Below are 18,834 nucleotides of genomic sequence, written 5' to 3'. Positions count from 1 at the left end.
CAAATAAGGCCTGCCAAATGTTATCATGGTATCTCGCAGGACGGATTCCCTACAAGAAGCGAACAACTCACCCTACACAGAGATACGCTGCATGAGTGACAATGCCATGCTTTACGCAGCTGGTTCAGTAAGGCCCAAAACCAATCCTGCTCGTGTAAACCAACATGGTTAAGGTTACATGCTAAAACAGCAGGGCTCCTATGCGCCCAGGATACCTAGGAGCTTCTTAACTTGCTGCAAATTTAGACCAGAAATACTGTAAAACGAAAAACAAAAAAAGTGATTTTTCTCAGAAATCTCCTAAGTTCAGGGCTTTCCCCTCCACTCTCGGAGAAAGGTCTTAGGTGGACAGCCCAAAGGGTGAATCTTTCTCTCCAAAAATACCAGGTTTGCTAAAGAAAATATCCCGTCCCATGGAGAGTATTAGTAAAAGAAACAGGAAAGAAAGGAGGTGAAGACAGAGCGAGTAGTTCACGACATGGAGAAGGGTGTTGTGAGAGAAGAGGCACAGGATGGAGAGCAGACAAAGTAACACACAAACACTGCAGCCACAGCAAAGGCAGTCTGACCCTAACAGTTCTGGAAGGTGACTGAGCTACTATTTACAAAGAAGGCGTTAACTACCCCAAGCACACGCGTGCATACACAACCCCAAGTGCAAAAGAGACATGTAGCTTCTGAAAGGAGTCTATAGCAGGAGAGGCCTTAGGAGCAAACCAGAAAAGGAAGAACACACAAAGCCCGGAGACCACACGTGGCTGCAAAACTGACGTTCTAATGAAAAGGAACTAGAGGACAAAACAAAATCAAATATTGTAAGTACTTAGAGATTTAGTGATGTAAAAGGTACTCTTTTTTTATTTCTACCATTTGTGAAAATGAACACCAACAGCACATCTAATCTAAGGGGCCACTTCATAAAGCCTGGTCTTCAGACAGGAACTGAGTATCACCAGCACCTCGTTACGGGAGAAAAAGAAAATATTAGATTTGGCTACCTATTAATTTATTGAAAACCAAACAAATATTCCAAATTTAACTGGCTACCACAGGCTTCAAATAAATCCATATAGCATTTTGACCAAAGAAAATACCCTAGTGCCCTGATAGACTACAATAAAGCTTTAAAATCATCTCAAAAATAAAAACTATCAAATCATATATGCTGCTTATACATCTGGAATAAATTTAAATTCGTTATTATACCAGGGAAGTTTTTAGAGGTAGATGGTCTAGATCCAAAAGTAATAATATGTCTTGGGTAACACTGTAGGGAAGGAAGGAAGGAAGGAAGGGAGGGAGGGAGGGAGGGAGGGAAGGGAGGGGAGGGGGGTGGAGAGGAGGGGAAGGGAGGGAGGGGAGGAAAGGAGGGCACCTGAAAGGAGGGAGGGAGGAAAAGAAAAGAAAAGGAAAAGGGGGGGGGAATAGGTAGAGAAAATGAAGTATTTTTCATATAAATATTAGAAGTACATGATAAGATTGCTGAACTTGGCTATACTGTTTTTAATAAGGTAATGCTACAACAACCAGCACAGAGATGAAGAACAGAAGAGCCTTGAAATTTTTTAAAACCCAAAGTGTAGCTTTTACCAAAAGGTTAGACAAAACAGAGAAGACACAAGTGATAACACTGGCAAACACATACATTCATATACATTGCATGTGTATGCATATGTATGCATACATATACACACATTAGAAAAAATAACCCTTTTGGCCAGTGAAACAGAGACATTTGGTGAGAAGCTAAAACTAACAAAGAGCATCACAAGATTATGACTTGTGTATGAAAATCCTCCAGGGTGTACTTAGAGGATATGATGTTTAAACAAATGAGTCATAGTTCTACAACTGAGAAGTGCACAGAATAGTAAGCTATTTCAATTTTTACATACATGCACACACAAAATGATTATGCAAACACAAAATTAGGACAAACCCGTATCAATTTGTGATTTTTAAAGACCTAATTAAATCTGAAAGAGAAACTGAAAACTAAATAAATGTATTTCATTGATTCCAAGTAATTTTTTTTCTCATTTTAACATCTCGAGAAAAGGAAAGCATCTTACAGTTAATGGCAAGTCAGTTTAATTGACAGTATTTTCTCATGTAGAGATATGTAAAATGCTGGTGCATCTCAAAATCAATCACATCATAGATTCAATAAAATGATAGAAAGTAACCTATGAAACCAATGCATAAAGGACAACCATGTGTGCCGTTTCAGAGATAAGAGACAGGCAGCAAGGTGATCTTAGCCAGTTCACGGATAAGCAGTGGGCACAAGGTGGGAGCAAAGGCACATACAGACCCTTCAGCTGAGGCAGAACACCTAGGAGGAGAAAGTATCACTTTTTATGTTTTTAGGGTTTTTTCCATTCACAAATAATTTAATGCCCTAAATATCAGATGACATAAAAATAAAATCCACCAATTGCTTTGCTGAAAACAAGGTTAACTAAATACTTATGACAACTCTATTTTTAAAAATATACTGGGGGGATTTCCCTGGTGGGCTAGTGGTTAGGTCTTAGCGATTTCACTGCCAGGGTCTGGGTTCAATCCCTGGTCAGGGAACTAAGATTGGCAAGCCGCGCAGCACGGCCAAAAACAAAACAAACAAAAATAAAAAAAATAAAACTGGATACTAACTATATCCAAACCTCTGGAGGTAGGAACTCAAGCATTTTGTTTTAAATCCTAGGTGATTCAACTGTGCAGCCAGGGTTGACAAGTGATGGAAAGTACCTGGCATACAACAGGTGAGCACATTTTTTAACGTGGCAATTACTAAAACAAGGAAAAAAATATACCCTGGGTAATTTTCTTTCCTTTTTTTGGTTACTAGTCAAGATTAATTTATGCTAATAAGATTTTAGAGAAATTAATGTAGTACCTAAAGTAAGAGTCCTAAATGATATTTTAACATCTCACTTTCAAAAAGAAAATTCTAGATAATTAAGCTCTTGAGATCTACCCACACTTGAATCTATTTAGGTAAAGTTATAGTCTTCTCATGAAATTAGGAAGATCTAAATGGCAGAAAACTCTAGGGGAATAAAAGTGGCAGAGGAAGGAGAAATTGGGAGGTAAGAAGAATTTTAGAAACGATCTGGTCCAATCCTTATTCTGAGGTGAGGAAAGTGAAGTCTTGATCAAAGAAACCATATTGAATGGAAAAGTTGTTAAACTTCATCTGGGCATTCTCTCTGCCTTTAATCAGGGGCAGAAAGTTTTATCAGTTTCTTCATCTAAAGGGGAAGAGAAAAATTAACAATATAATCAACTGATTTTTACTGAATGAGTTCAAGTCCAATGACCTTTGATGTGAACTTAAAACATTTTTTTTTTTAAGCTGCACAAAATACTGGGTCTATGGAAGGTGTACGGTAAAGAAGATTTGTATCAAGGAAGGGGAATAGGCTTGAAATAAGTTTAAAGAGGCCAGATTAGCAAGGCTATTTCACCCTTCCTGTTGAGCCATTTCCTATGTCCCCTAAATACATTACCCAGAGCTACTTTTCAGCACTCTGGCTCAATTTCTAAAGAATCTCATTTTCTCCAAAGTCTGTTCTATGGTTAATTACGTGCCTTCTCACTACCCTGGGTATAGCCAAGAAATAGGTAGAATGCACCTGTTGTTCTCGAGTTCCATCTGAGATGGAGGCTGGCATTCTATTCACCTCTGAGGAATGTTAATTGCTGATACCAGCATGACAGGTGCAATGAGTAGAAAAATGATCAATGAACTCAACTCACAGAACAGTGGCAGAACTCATCTAGAGACCATGAGAAAACTCCTCAAGAGCTGTAACTTTAATTACTAACAATTGGTCTGGAATTCAATTTGACCCCTGAAACAGATTTTTAAAACACAACACAACGTTCTAATTTCTACAATGGTGCCCTGTCCACAGGGGAAAAAAAGGGAATATGTATAATCCTGTTTTTCATGTTACTATGGAGTCGTTCACTAACCCGAACTGCTTCTCATGGATTGCTTCTCCTCACGTTCCTCCCATTCCAGATCTTTACTGTTGTAGTCCTATCTATTTTGAATGATGAGTCACTTCCTTTCCCCCTAGTTTTATACTTTAAAAATCATACTGTTTTTTTAGAATACTTCATAGAGTGAAGCCAACTTCCATATCGTTTCCCTGACTTTTTATCTTCCCCTTTTGGTTTTTTCTTTTACTACCACCCAGCTGTCTAGGGGGAGGGATGTACTAGCTTATTACTTGAATACAGTATCAGATATTGTGTATCTGTTTAGAATATTTTTCATATTTGCATAAGTTTCCTAACTCAGTGATCCCCGTATACTACACAATACTATTCATTAAACTCTAAAATATTCCTGGAATAGCTTTGGCAATCGTTATTTATTCTCACTGTGTCAGAACTGAGGCATAGAGAAGAAAAAGAATTCCTGATAAAATGGCAATTGAATTAAGAGGTATAAATGGAAAGATTATACGAACAGATCCTTTGAAAAGAGTCCCTGATTCAAACCTCAGTTCATTAAACCTATAGTGGAGGAAGGGGAAAAAATTTCAGACCAAGAAAAACTTCTATCTTTGAGCTTAAAACTGAAGAATTTAAGCCAATCATTCTTTTTTATTTTTCTTCATTTACATGGACTTTCTCCCTTTTGTCCACTTTGTGACCAAACTTAATCCTGAGAGTTTTCTCTTTTGTTTAAGGGCACTTCTCTAAAAGTCCCCTCTTACAAGTGCCCCTCTTCCAGAAAGCCTCCTACCTCAGCTGTTCTCAAAGCCTGGACCCAGAACCACGAACATCAGCAACACCTGGGAACTCCTTATAAATACAAATTCTCAGGACCCATCTCACCTACCCCAGACCTAAATCAGAAACCCTGGGGGTGGTACCAGCAATCTGTGTTTTAAACAAGCCCTCCAGGTGATTCTAATCCATGCTAAAGTTACTGGTAACTGTCAGCATCTGAAACAGGATGTAATACCCTGGATTCAGGTATGCTGGGGGGACAACTTGAGCCAAATACCAACCTGTTTCCTGGGCACCTATATCATTTAAAGTATGAGGCAAGATCTATGAAGGGAACAAAGAGGGAAGCAATAGTTTCAGCCCAATTCGTCCACAGAGTCAAGTGGAAAGAGTGCTAAAAGCAGCTTCTGCAAGCAGCAAGATGTAAGATAGTTATTTTCTCATCTCACTTTTTCTGCTTCATCCACCCTGTACAATCTTTACCTATTTTAATCAACTTTGAATTTTAACAGTTTATAATAGGTGAGCTGTTGTGTTTACATCTAACTGAAGGTAAAATAGATCTATTCTCTGCTGAAAGGAATAAACTCAAATTTCTGTTTGATGACCCTTATTTACTACTTACAGATGTTTATAACAAAAAGAGCCATTTCAGTTAATAGGTTCAATAAAAACAACCACCACATACAGCTTACTTATTAATAAGTATATGATTACAAGATAAACGATCTTTAAGCACTTTGTAAACATTCTTAAAGAAGACTAACCTGGATGAACAGACAGGTACACAGCATGTGCAGTGTGATGTACTTGGGAAAACACACCATGAGAATTTCTTAAACTATCCTGAGGGTTAGGTTAACCAGAAATTCTCAGTCTCCACTGCGTATTAAATTACCTATGAAGCTTTTCAAAACTAATGCCAAGGTCTTGCCCCCAAAACAATCTGACAGTTCCCCTTGGCTTAGACAATCTGACAATTCCCTACAATTAGCCTGGAGGTCAACTTGTGCATTTTTTTTTTTAAAGTTCCCCAGGTAATTCTGATGTGCAAAAGTTACAAACCACTAATGTTAATACAACCAGCCTTAAAATCCTGAGGTGTTAGAGATGTTCTTTACCTTAAGCATATGATGCAAGAACTATGTCATTCAAAATGTGAATGCTTGACCCACAGAATAAGAAATGTCTGGATCACTGAGAATAAATTAACTAATTAATCTCAGATCTTGGTTTCTAATTTATGGTATAACAAGCCACACTTTTGCTGTACTTTAACATTTTGTGACTATTTCAATGCTTACACTCAGGCAATTTAAGTATAAAGGTTTGATTATACTGCCTGCAAAGACTGTTCTTCCTCAATTGGAGGAGACAAGTTCCAGCTGTGCCAAAGTACACGTGTTGTCTGCAATGCTTGTATCCTGGTACAGCAGGCACAGAAAATTGACACTGCTGGATCTAGCATAAGACACACTGACCGATGTTAAAAGATCCAATCCCAGATAACCAAAATAATCCAACCTCAGACAACAGTTAAAGACTTGGCGCTTCAAGCCACGAACAGGCAGAGTTTAATTTGACATCTATATGAGATAATGTGTGAGTGTGTATATCCACTTTACTGAGAACTGCAGAACAAAACATAAAATTCATCTAGTCGATCCTCTAATAGAATAACACTTTCACTCAAAAACACACTAAGAATAATGCTTATATTTATCTTTTTAAGTTTCCACTTCTGTTCCCAAAGACTTTTCTTCCCCTGATGTTTTGCCTCCTCTTCTTATCAGTTCAGAACAGAAATTTTAATTTGCTAATAACTGGAAGCTTTTTAAATTAAGTGAAAATGTTGAAACTCCTATAGCCAGAAAGATCCCACAAAGCCTGTTAATTCTGGCTCTGCCGCACTGCCATATACAAAGTGTCCATAAAGATGTTATATTTGAATTATGGAACACTTCCATTTTAACTCAGACACAAAAAGACCTGAAGAGTTTTCAACACCTCAACTTTTCCCTCCAATTGCTAAAGAGGGTTGGGGAGTGTTATGCAGCCACACAAGAAATGTGGGTATATGCAAAGAACCCCCAACTAGGAGCATAAAGGGAAGTCGCTGATGTGGGCAGTTTTTTTGTTTTGTTTTGAATAAATTTATTTACTTATTTATTTTTGGCTGCGTTGCGTCTTTGTTGCTGAGCGCGGGCCTTCTCTAGTTGCGGCGAGTGGGCGCTATTCTTTGTTGCGGTGCGCAGGCTTCTCATTGCAGTGGCTTCTCTTTGTTGCGGAGCACCTGCTCTAAGCGACCAGGCTTCAGGAGTTGTGGTTCATGAGCTCTAGAGCGCAGGCTCAGTAGTTGTGGTGCACAGGCTTAGTTGCTCTGCCGCAGGTGGGATCTTGCCGGACCAGGACTCGAACCCATGTCCCCTGCATTGGCAGGTGGATTCTTAACCACTGCGCCACCAGGGAAGTCCCTGTGGGCAGTTTTGAGGCCAGTTTTCTCCATATTTAGATGAGTCCAGAAGGAAGTATTAAAACACACTCCCCTTTTACCCAACTGTCTTCATATCTTCAAAAAATAGTGTGCAAAATACCTTCCAAGTCACTGAAAACTCTCCTCCAAGAAGCAATACCCAAGTTGATGAGCAGAAAAAACTCACTTACTTAAAGAAAGAAAAAAGTTTGCATCTTTTTATCCTTTTTTGTTAATCCTAATGCTTGTCCAATTAGGACAGAGTGAATACAAAATGTTTAGTTTGTAAACTATTGTTTACACTGTAGGACAAACATTTTTCTAAAGGACCGGATTCCACCTATCTTAGGGAAACATACAACATCTAGTGCATAGCTCACTCCCTCTCTTCAGTGTGTGTCCCACTGGTCAGCAAGTCATGACTATCTCCTAAACATCTCAAATTTCTGTTCCTGCTTCCACACCCACCACCAATGCCCTCACCCAGGCTCTCTTCGCCTCCTGCCTGCCAACTCCATTTACTTCAGTAACCAGACTCGTTTACAATTTAACGTGTACTCTGTTTATTCCTGGGTCTGACATGGAGTTTCCTGCTACAGATAAATGCTATAATTTTTAACTACACGAAAACAATAAAATACTAATGAACAATCTAAATTACTTGCTAATAATATAAAAGATAAAGCTGGTCTATCTTTCACTATTAAATAGCCTTAAAAATATTTTCCAAGGTGTTCCCAGCTTACTCCTCACAAAAGAAAAAGATTATCAAAAGAATGGATATAATGATCACTCCTTCACGCTTTTTACAAGTAAGGGAGCTAACCAATATTTTGGACTTCTTCAGAATTACTGTGTGTTTTTGGAAACAAACTCATACCTGCATTCATTATCTTAATTCGAGGAACGGAGAGTAAAAATAACCAAACTTAATTACTTAAGTACAAAAACAAAAAATTACCTCTGTGAATTAACTATGAGACTTTTCCATGATTTTGACATGATTTTTTAGCAGTAAATCAGGAAATGACTTTCCTCTTTTCTGAGCATCTAGGAGGTGCTGGATAGGCACTGGGATACAAAGATCACTAAGATTTGACCCCTACCCTTGAAGAACCCTTTACAGACACCTCCAACATGAAATTTTCCATTTCAAATTGTAAGTGTAAAACACAAAGGTAAAAAATACAGAAAGAATAAAGCAAGAACTAAAAGATTATAAGCTGTGAAATAAAATGTGGTGGACAATCGAGGTAATGTGACAGTTAGCTCTTCAGAATTATCTGTCATGCAAAGATCTGTGACATTTAAGGAACTCCAAGCAGTGGTACCCTCAGAAATGACATTTTAACCACTGCTGAACAAGGCTGAAAGACAAAAAGGGCACAGAAGCTAAACTCCCACTGCATAATTTTTAAACATATTATGAAGCAGTACGACTAAAATGTGAAGACATCTGAAAACTCCTAACCAATACCTCAAGTTCACAGAGTCTTCCCTGAAATGCTTTAAACTGACAAGTAACAAAAATAAACGGTGGTTCAACGTCTAGCCGTAATGGAGACTGGGAGCCTAATAATGGTTCCTATTTATTGGACCCTTACATTGCCTTAGAAACTGTTCTAAGTGTTTTCTACCCAATATGTCATTTAATCCCCATAGCAATTCTTTAAGACCGATATTATTATTCCAATTTTACAGATTAGGTGTAGATGGAGAGAAGTAACTGCTTTTACGATACACATCTAATACGCAGGGGACTTCTAAGTCAGCCAATCTTACTCAAAAACCCATAATGATCTTACCAATATGCCTTACTGCCTCTTCAGTACTGCCTAAGAGCACGACACATTAAATAAAGATTAAAGAAGTATGGAGTTTAACTGAAATGTGAACGACAAGGCCTAAAGGACGGAAGGCATACCCACAGGAACCACTTTATAGGCCTGTCTGAATACGGCCTCTCAAGCATAGTGTGAGTTAACAGCTTATCATCCAAAATAAAAGGAACAACTGAAGCTTCAACTACAACAACACTTACTTTAAATGCATGAAACAGTGGAACCACTGTTTTATCCACAATCCTTTATCTGAACAATACATACAACCCCATAAACCTTCATCTGAAATGTCTGAAATGTTGCCATCACCATCAACCCATGAGAGCAAGCCTACTGTTAAGTAGGCAAAGAAATGGAGGCTCGAACTTTGATAACCAAGTCATTGCCCACGATTGGTTATGGCATCTGTTTCGAACAAAAATAATCAGCAAAGCTGTGTACATTACTAGATGATGATGATGATGATGCTGGTACTTACAATGGAATGTCTCACAACCTTACTGGATAGGTATTCCCACTAACCCCATTTTAAGAGAGGAAAGAAACTGAGGCTAAGAGTCTAACCATTATCTAGCAAACAACCAGGGATTCTCACTACAGAGCCTTTACTCTTAGAACATAACCTTTATAACGTCTAACAATTAAATCACTCAAGCTTTACTTGAAGAAAAAGGCCAAAGAAAGTCTGACAATATAATTTTGTGTAAAGTTTTTGTCCTAATTATGGATATGTAACAATAGCTAAAAACAATCGAGATAAATGGGAAGGGTAGAAAGCAGCAGACACACTGGGAATTTTCCCTTGAGATGCAGCATGGTTTGATACTGATGTAACCCAGTCTCATGACATTACTCAGTCCCAGCATGATGACAGCCACACTTATCATCACAGACTTTCCTCCCACCCCCTTCATAAACTGGACTTTCTGCTCTGGGCCCATCAGTACTCACCGACCCTTATGGAGACTACTCTGGTGGGAAACTTCCAGTTACTCGGCAGCAAGCTATTGTCTGAAAGGGGGCCTATCAGGTCAGCATACAGAACTCCTATTTGCACAAACAGCTATGCATGTCCATGGATGAGAAAAAAGGCAAATCATCATGCCCAGAATAAGGCTCTCAAACACTTCAGAGATCAGGTATTCTCCAAAATGCTAAAAGTGATTTTTCATCAACATTTCATCAATATTACACACACACAGGTAAGAGACTGATTTGTCCCAAATCTAATATTTAAGTTATAAAATGAGCTGGCACATTGGTGGAATAATTCAGATCTTCCTAGAAACTCAGATTCTCTCAGCCTAGAGCCTCACTGGAAACTTATGTATTAAGTCTTACCAAATACAGCTCTGGATCAGTCAGAAAGATGGGCAGGACACTGGGGCTAGCCTGGACAAAAACTCGGTATTTTCAATTCTAAAAGATTTTCTCAAGTGAGGCCTTAACTGTTCACAGTAACATTTCAGATTAGCGATCCCTCACAAACCCCCAAATGCAAAAGGGGGTTTCAAAGCAGTTTCTTGTGTAGAAAAAGAAGATCTCAAAATAAGAAAATTGTAACAGGAAAAAATCTTTTGCCTTATAGTACAGACTTTCCATAACTAATTACATACAGTCAAATAACAATTAATTACATATTCAATGTAATGAAAGTTTGCAAAGATTCTAAACTATTTAAAGGCAGTCATAGGACAGTAAGTTCACTTTCAAATCACCCAAATAGGGCTTCTCTGGTGGTGCAGTGGTTGAGAGTCCGCCTGCCGTTGCAGGGGACACGGGTTCGTGCCCCGGTCCGGGAAGATCCCACATGCCGCGGAGCGGCTGGGCCTGAGAGCCATGGCCGCTGAGCCTGCGCGTCCAGAGCCTGTGCTCCACAGCGGGAGAGGCCACAGCAGTGAGAGGCCCGTGTACCGCAAAAAAAAAAAAAAAAAAAAAAAATTCACCCAAATAGTTTGGATAAAAGACTTGTTTGCAAATTTCAGCCAGGGCAAGGGTTCAATCACTCTTAGGAGACAGACTTCATTTGCAACAGGTCCTCTTCCTTGGTTGTAAGCCAGTAAAATAGGAATTTCTCACTTATATGCAGAGTTTTCTTTAAAGGCATAGACCATATAGAAGCTTTGCTTGTGAAATGACAGTCTACCTCAGCTTGCAAGCCCTACCTATGACATCACTCAAGTCATTTCTCAATCAACAAAGCAAGAGACAAAGAGAGTCCATAGGATCTGTCATAAAATTCTTAGAAAGAATGACAGGTTGGTGTTTTAATGTGCCAACCAAGTCTAATAAATGCACTTAAAGTACCAAGTGAGAAAAAAAAGTAACTTTAAGGTCCCAGTGACAGTCTGGAGTCTGAATATGGCAGGGAGTGGGGTGGGAGACAAACGAGGAGATTCAAAAATGTGGAACGGCTCTCAATGGTGTCATTCACAGGGGCCTGTGAGCAGAGCATGCTGTTCATCAATGATACGGTTCCCACACTCAGTGGGGCAGGGGGACTTAGACACGGAGCTGAAGAAGGCTTAAGGAGAGTAAGCAGGAGAGGGAGAAAGTCTCACACTCTGACAGACCCAAACTACAGCCATCTCAGAGTAAGGCTCTCCTCAAGTTTCCCTCCTGCCATACATTCTGCTGTCATTTCAAGGTCTCTACTCACTTACCACAAATGAGCCGAGTAAATAATCTTTTTAAAGATGTCTAGATTATTCTGGACAAGAAACATTAATAATCAGATATCTTTAAATATTATTCTTTATTAGAATAATGGTGATTCCCAAGCATTTCACTTCAGCCTGTTGTTTGCTGTTATCACCAGGACATTCACCTGTTTTCTTCAGGCTCATGATGTGAAATATAAGTCTTGAAAGACAAAAACTGCAGCATTACTACTGGTTAATATGAAAGTTCTTTAGACTTCCACATTTTTTTTAAAGGAAACTGATAACCTTTAATTATAATGTGATTTGAAATTTGAAAGTTATTCTATAGAGATTTTAAAGGCCCCTAAAAGCACTTAACTAAATATCTTCAAGTTCCCGGCACAATAGTAAAAGTTAAAAGAAAAATCATCACATCGGATGTAATGCCAGAGCTAGTCAAGGGCCTAGTAGTCAGTAATTATTGTCAGGCTGTGTGGCTGGAGGTAGGTAGGGTGGAGGATACACTGTTTCCTGTCACAACTGGACTCACAGTCTAACTCAAGGGCTAAGGAAAGGTTTACACATATAACCAGATAGTTACATGCAGTGCTACCTCTACCTGCTCCTCCAGGAACGCAGAGAAAGGTCAGAATGGACTGAAATGGTCTGGGGGGAAGGGGGGGACCCCTGCCGAAGGAGAGAGCCTAGAGCTTAAAGGAAGTGCGGTATTTGTTTTGGCTGAAGCGTTTTACAGGGAGCAAAGAAATGGCCCAGATAAAAAGATGGCATGCATGGACAGGAAGGAAGGCTGCACTGCCAGCACCTCAGCCCAGACAAGGATATGAAAATAATGGGAGAGACCTGCAGCTGCCCTCTATTAATTCCTGAATTTCACCGAAGGAAAAAATTCATATTGATTGCTAAGATTCTTTTTTCCCTTACAATTAGCTCCTTATACACTTTCACCTGGCCTAGGAAAGAAAAATCTTTTGTCTAGGATGCCATAGGTATAGTGCTGCCTCCAAGTAAGAATAAACTATGACCTTCTGTGGCCCCTTCAAGACCTATGATTCATGTTTCATGGAAATATTGAGAAATATTCCATTAGAAATGAATCTGCTTTCACAGCATATTGTATGTTTCCTGTGTTTTTCTTCCTTTATCACCAAGGACATTCCCATGAAAACAAACGCTTGTTTTTTCCCCAGAGTAACCATATGCTTTACACTGATGTGCTCTGAATTTCCAGACTGCCTTTTCATGGCACCACAATGAGCTTCTGGGGTCTTTCTAGTGATGTCATAAATGTCCTATAGAGAAAATTATAAGGCTGACAAATTCGACTACAAGCAGAGGAGGTTGACCTCATAGGGTGTAATTTCAAAGTTTCCAGGAAGGCCTGCAACCAGCTCCACTCCCTCCCCCTAACCCCACCCCCCAGCCCCCAGCAATTCTTACCGTGCTGGCTAGTGCTGCAATAGCAAAGCTATCAAGCTGACAGTTTCAACCACGGTGTAAGCAATGGGAATGACTTCAAACTTTCCCGGAAGGCGCACTCCCCTTCCCCGCCGAAAAAACACCTCCCCATCTGCCGGCTGGTGTTGAAAAAGCACAGCTAGAGCTTCATTCTCTTAACTTTAAATACAAATGCTTCTTTTAGAAGTTTCCATTACAATATGACTCAATTTCAGATCCTTTCCTAACCAGTCCTCTACCATTGTACCCCTCCTCTTCCAGCAACTGAAGCTGGAAGCCCCACCTAGAAGCTCAGCCCAACTCTGGGCCCAATCCTGACTCTGGACAGAGATAATTTAAGGACTTCTAAATCAATACTCCCTGTATCGAACTATCCTGCTCCCACTTCTGTTAACAGGGTACCTGTCTTATTCCAAAGACCCAGTCTCCACCATCCACTTTTGCTCTGCAAACCATCTCTATCTCATTCTGGTCACCTGAGTACTCACCTAGCAGCCTTCCCAGAATCCTGTTACTCCAGGAATAGGAACCCATCTTGCTCTTGTCACGTGCCCAAGAAAATGGAGTCGATTTGAGTTCATGATTCCCTGACGTAAAGCCACGGAGCAAGGCAATAAAGAGCTCTGCTGTTTCTCACTAGATGACTTTACTATTTTTTTTAACATCTTTATTGGCGTATAATTGCTTTACAATGGTGTGTTAGTTTCAGCTTTATAACAAAGTGAATCAGCTATACATTTACATATATCCCCATATCTCCTCCCTCTTGCATCTCCCTCCCACCCTTCCAATCTCACCCCTCTAGGTGGTCACAGAGCATGGAGCTGATCTCCCTGTGCTATGCGGCTGCTTCCCACTAGCTATCTATTTTACATTTGGTAGTGTATATATGTCCATGCCACTCTCTCACTTTGTCCCAGCTTACCCTTCCCCCTCCCCATGTCCTGGAGTCCATTCTGTACGTCTGCGTCTTTATTCCTGTCCTGCTCCCAGGTTCTTCATAACCATTTATTTTTTTAGATTCCATATATATGTTAGCATACGGTATTTGTTTTTTTCTTTCTGACTTACTTCACTCTGCATGACAGACTCTAGGTCCATCCACCTCACTACAAATGACTCAATTTCATTTCTTTTTATGGCTGAGTAATATTCCATTGTATATATGTGCCACATCTTCTTTACCCATTCATCTGTCAATGGACACTTAGGTTGCTTCCATGTCCTGGCTATTGTAAATAGAGCTGCAATGAACATTGTGGTACATGACTCTTTTGAATTATGCTTTTCTCCAGGTATATGCCCAACAGTGGGATTGCTGGGTCATATGGTAATTCTACTTTTAGTTTTTTAAGGAACCTCCATACTGTTCTACATAGTGGCTGTATCAATTTACATTCCCACCAACAGTGCAAGAGGGTTGGTTCCCTTTTCTCCACACCCTCTCCAGCACTTATTGTTTGTAGATTTTTTGGTGATGGCCATTCTGACCAGTGTGAGGTGATACCTCATTGTAGTTTTGATTTGCATTTCTCTAGCGATTAGTGATGTTGAGCATCCTTTCACGTGTTTGTGGGCAGTCTGTATATCTTCTTTGGAGAAATGTCTATTTAGGTCTTCTGCCCATTTTTGGATTGGGTTTTTTGTTTTTTTGATATTGAGCTGCATGAGCTGCTTGTAAATTTTGGAGATTAATCCTTTGTCAGTTGCTTCATTTGCAAATATTTTCTCCCATTCTGAGGGTTGTCTTTTCATCTTGTTTATGGTTTCCTTTGCTGTGCAAAAGCTTTTAAGTTTCATTAGGTCCCATTTGTTTATTTTTGTTTTTATTTCCATTTCTCTAGGAGGTGGGTTAAAAAGGATCTTGCTGTGATTTACGTCATAGAGTGTTCGGCCTATGTTTTCCTCTAAGAGTTTATAGTGTCTGGCCTTACATTTAGGTCCTTAATCCATTCTGAGTTTATTTTTGTGTATGGTGTTAGGGAGTGTGCTAATTTCATTCTTTTATATGTAGCTGCACTATATGACTTTAGATGTGTGAATTAGCCTCTACAGGTCTCAGCTTCCTCATGTGTATCTGTCATACCCATTCAATGAGAGAATGCATAAGGCTAAGAGTTGAATAAATATTAGCAATGATAGGGATGTTAATCACAGTGAAAGGATAATACCAACTTGTGTTGGAATTTATAAACATATTGCCTATTCCCACATTCTATGTTGATATGCTCTGCCTACCTGGAGTGAAGCATTCATTAACTCACACTGGAACTCAGATGAAGGGGGGGATGAGAGCACCTGGGCTGAGTGGCTGCCAGTTATGCATGAGTGGCCAACAATGGGTCTGGACTGGGGTTCCTTCCAGTTCCTGCAGTTGATCCTGTTGTCCCAGGGCCTCCCAAGCCCTAGCAAACCACTTGGGGTTCCAGGTCACCCTCATCCTGTCCTGTGTCATTTCAATTAGTTGGGCCAGGTACCAACATGTCCAAATAAAGATAACCACAGTACCTGGGTGTTCAGAAGAGAACAAAGAATAGGAAGGCTCAGTAAGCCAAAGATAAATGGCTCTACAATTCCTCTTTAGTGAATGGCATTTTTTTAAATCACTGAAAGGGGTGTTAGTGTCACTTATCTCCAAGTACCATCATGAATAAATACAAAGCTTCCATTGTGGACAGAGCAATATACTTGCTAAATTCCCTGCAGAGTATGCCAGTTACGAATTGGACCCACAAAAAGTGAGGAAGAGGCTAACTAGATGAACACACACACACACACTCTTCAGACACCAAAAGTAAAAGCAGGTGGCATGAAAAAGTGGATTTTATGTATGTTGATCCATTCAGCAATTTGCTTTTATAGACTCTATTACACATACTCAGCTGTAGAGGGACACAGTCTTCTAGCCAAAGCATAAGCTTCCAATGTTACCATGACCAGAAGCTCACCTATTTTCTTACTGAACTGGAAACACCAGCTTCATTCTATGTAGGTAAAATAACTTTTCATCTAGTTTTACTAGTGTGATTTTTTTTTTTTTAAGATACAGAGTGAATCTTGGGGTTTTATTTGTTGATAATATCTGTTACAGTTCTACAAGTAGGTAGAAGATTCTGTAACCCATACTATTTTAAAATATTTTTCTCTCTTCTTTTTCCTGAAGTTCCTTTGTGTGATCTATCACTGAAGACTAGGTTTGGTTTTTAAATGGTTTAGAACACCAAGATCAATTTCAGGGACACAATGAATGCGATCAGAAAAAAACCATTAATAAAATGGTTAAACCATTTCAGATTAACTGCAATTAAAACTCACTAGGGGTGTTTGGGATTGGCACACTACTATATTTAAAATAGATAACCAACAAGGACCTACTGTATAGCACAGGGAACTCTGCTAAATATTCTGTAATAACCTAAATGGGAAAAGAATTGAAAAAGAATAGATATATGTATATGTATAACTGAATCATCTTGCTGTACACCTGAAACTAACACAATATTGTTAATCAACTATACACAAATATAAAATAAAAATAAAATAAAAGACATGCCTTGTGGGAAAAAAAAAAAAAAACTCACTAGGATTCTAGCCTAATGAGTTTTAATTGTTTTCCTAAATTTTTGTTCTTATAGTTACAAAAACAAGTAATGAAACGACACAGCAGCACACTCTGCTATTATGCAAAACAATACGAAGATCAACTTTTTCCATGCAGCTCATTATGGAAAACTAAAACTAAAGGGCATTTCCCTTCATTTTCTTTATATATTGGTGAGCAAGCCCAAGTATTAAAGTAAGACCTCTGGTCAGATTCCAGTCTAATCAATAACCTAGTATTGAACTCAATTACAGGCCAATTTACCATCTGCCCTATAATCCCAATCACTGCCAAAAAGAGCTGTCACACAGTGCCTCCAACACAGCAGTATTTGTACACTAACTCCGTATCTGGATTGATCTTCCTACACAGAACCCCATAGGGATCAGAGTACCTAAGCGTCTTTCTTTCCTTAGTGAACTATAGAGAAGAGGCACCGGTATTACACAAACTAGAAATTAACTGAAATGCCCTAGGAGCGGTACTTAAAGAACTACACCCAAGGAGCCTCACCTACTCCTGGAGCTTATTTAGGTAACAAGACTCTGGACTCTGAGCTGATGCTGTACTGGAATAAGAGTTTTGGAGATCTTAGGAGGGCGTATCTTGCATACGGGAGAGACATGAATTACTCAGGGCCGAGGGTGGACGGTGGTGGGCCGCTTTCTAAAAGTTGGCTGCTGGTGTTCATACTCTGTGTAATCCCCTTTCTGGAGTGGGCTGGACATACCACTCCCTCTTGCCCTTTAGTCCCTGCTCCGATGAAGCTGCCATAATGTAAGCATCCCCATGGAGAGGCCACTTAGCAAGGAACAGAGGGAAGCCGCCTGCCACTAGCCCACAAAAAAAACCTAAATCCTGCCAACAACCACTCAGGCGAGCCTGGAAACAGACTGACACTCTGACATGCCTCACAGTGACTGCAGCTCTATGTAGCCCACGCCTGGATTTTAGCATTTCGAGAGGCCCAGAGCCATAGGACACAGCTAAGCTGTGCCTAAATTCCTGACCCACAGAAACTGCAGACAAGAACTGTTTTAAGCTACTAAATTTAAGTAATTTGTTACTCAGTAATAAATAACAGATATTTAATCCATATTTTTACCCCTAAAAAAATCATTTGGATAGCATCACAATATGTATTTGAAACTTTTACCTAATTTGAAAAAGTACTTGCTGTTCTCATCTGGAATTTTAAGCTCTCTTAAAAATCTCTGCATTTTTCAGGACTACCAAGTTCCATAATACATGAAAACAATGCAAGCTTTCCCAAGTTTATTTAATTCACTTAAAAGTCAATAGACTACTCAAGATATTTAACTTTGTCACTTATATATCACAGGCCCACATCAGCATTAAGGAGCCCCTAATAAAAGCAAAAACAAAAAAACCCAAAAAATCCAAGATAAATTTAACTTCTAGAAAATCACATGCAGACTCAGAGATAAACTCTACTTCTATAAAATAATAAATAAAGGAAAACTTCTTTGATTAGAAGGCTTACAAAGAACTTCCTTACCTTGAATGCACTGAAGTGTTCCATCCTCCGCTCTTATTGTAAAAGTCTCACCTGGATTAACTTGAACGAGAATAACCTGCCAAAATAACACAGTAATTTCAATTTAATACTCTTCAACGGTTTCATTACCTAAATTTATGTACTAGATAAGAAGTATGTGGCACAGAATCTTGTATAAACACAAAACTTAGGATATATCTTAGATATGGTTCAAATTTGAGGGGGGTAAGTTCATGCATTTGAATTTAGCTAAGTGAATTCTCCTGTGTTGCTTATGCTATATAACTAAAAAAAAAAAAAAAAAAAAAAACCAATGTTAAGATACCTTTTCTTTCAGACAATTCCTTTTTTTCTTTCACTAAACCAGAAACAACAATTAAAGAAGAAAAAGAACCAGGAACTATAACTTACAAAGGAAAATTGAAAGAGAAATGAGTTTCTGACCTAACACTGTTGCATACCATTCCCAAGTATCTATTACTGACCTGACTCTACTGTGTAACAATAGAAAGCAATTTATAAGAAAAATGTTT

At 39.1% G+C, this 18,834-nt stretch overlaps 1 protein-coding gene across 9 annotated transcripts in view; it reads right to left on the bottom strand.

The window, feature by feature from the left end:
- The window catches only part of FNDC3B (fibronectin type III domain containing 3B), a 468,247-nt gene that overhangs the window by 232,514 nt on the left and 216,899 nt on the right, over positions 1–18,834 (bottom strand). For all 9 annotated transcript variants that reach the window (XM_079921937.1, XM_079921936.1, XM_079921939.1 and 6 more), the window contains one exon: positions 18,302–18,377. In XM_079921937.1, coding sequence (XP_079778063.1) covers positions 18,302–18,377 — 76 coding nt within the window. The remainder of the gene's footprint in view (positions 1–18,301; positions 18,378–18,834) is intronic.

This window comes from Stenella coeruleoalba (assembly GCF_951394435.1).
Source record: "Stenella coeruleoalba genome assembly, chromosome: 5".
Lineage (NCBI taxonomy): Eukaryota > Metazoa > Chordata > Mammalia > Artiodactyla > Delphinidae > Stenella > Stenella coeruleoalba.
Note: the sequence above shows the minus strand (reverse complement) of the source record. Positions and strands in the feature narration are given on the sequence as shown.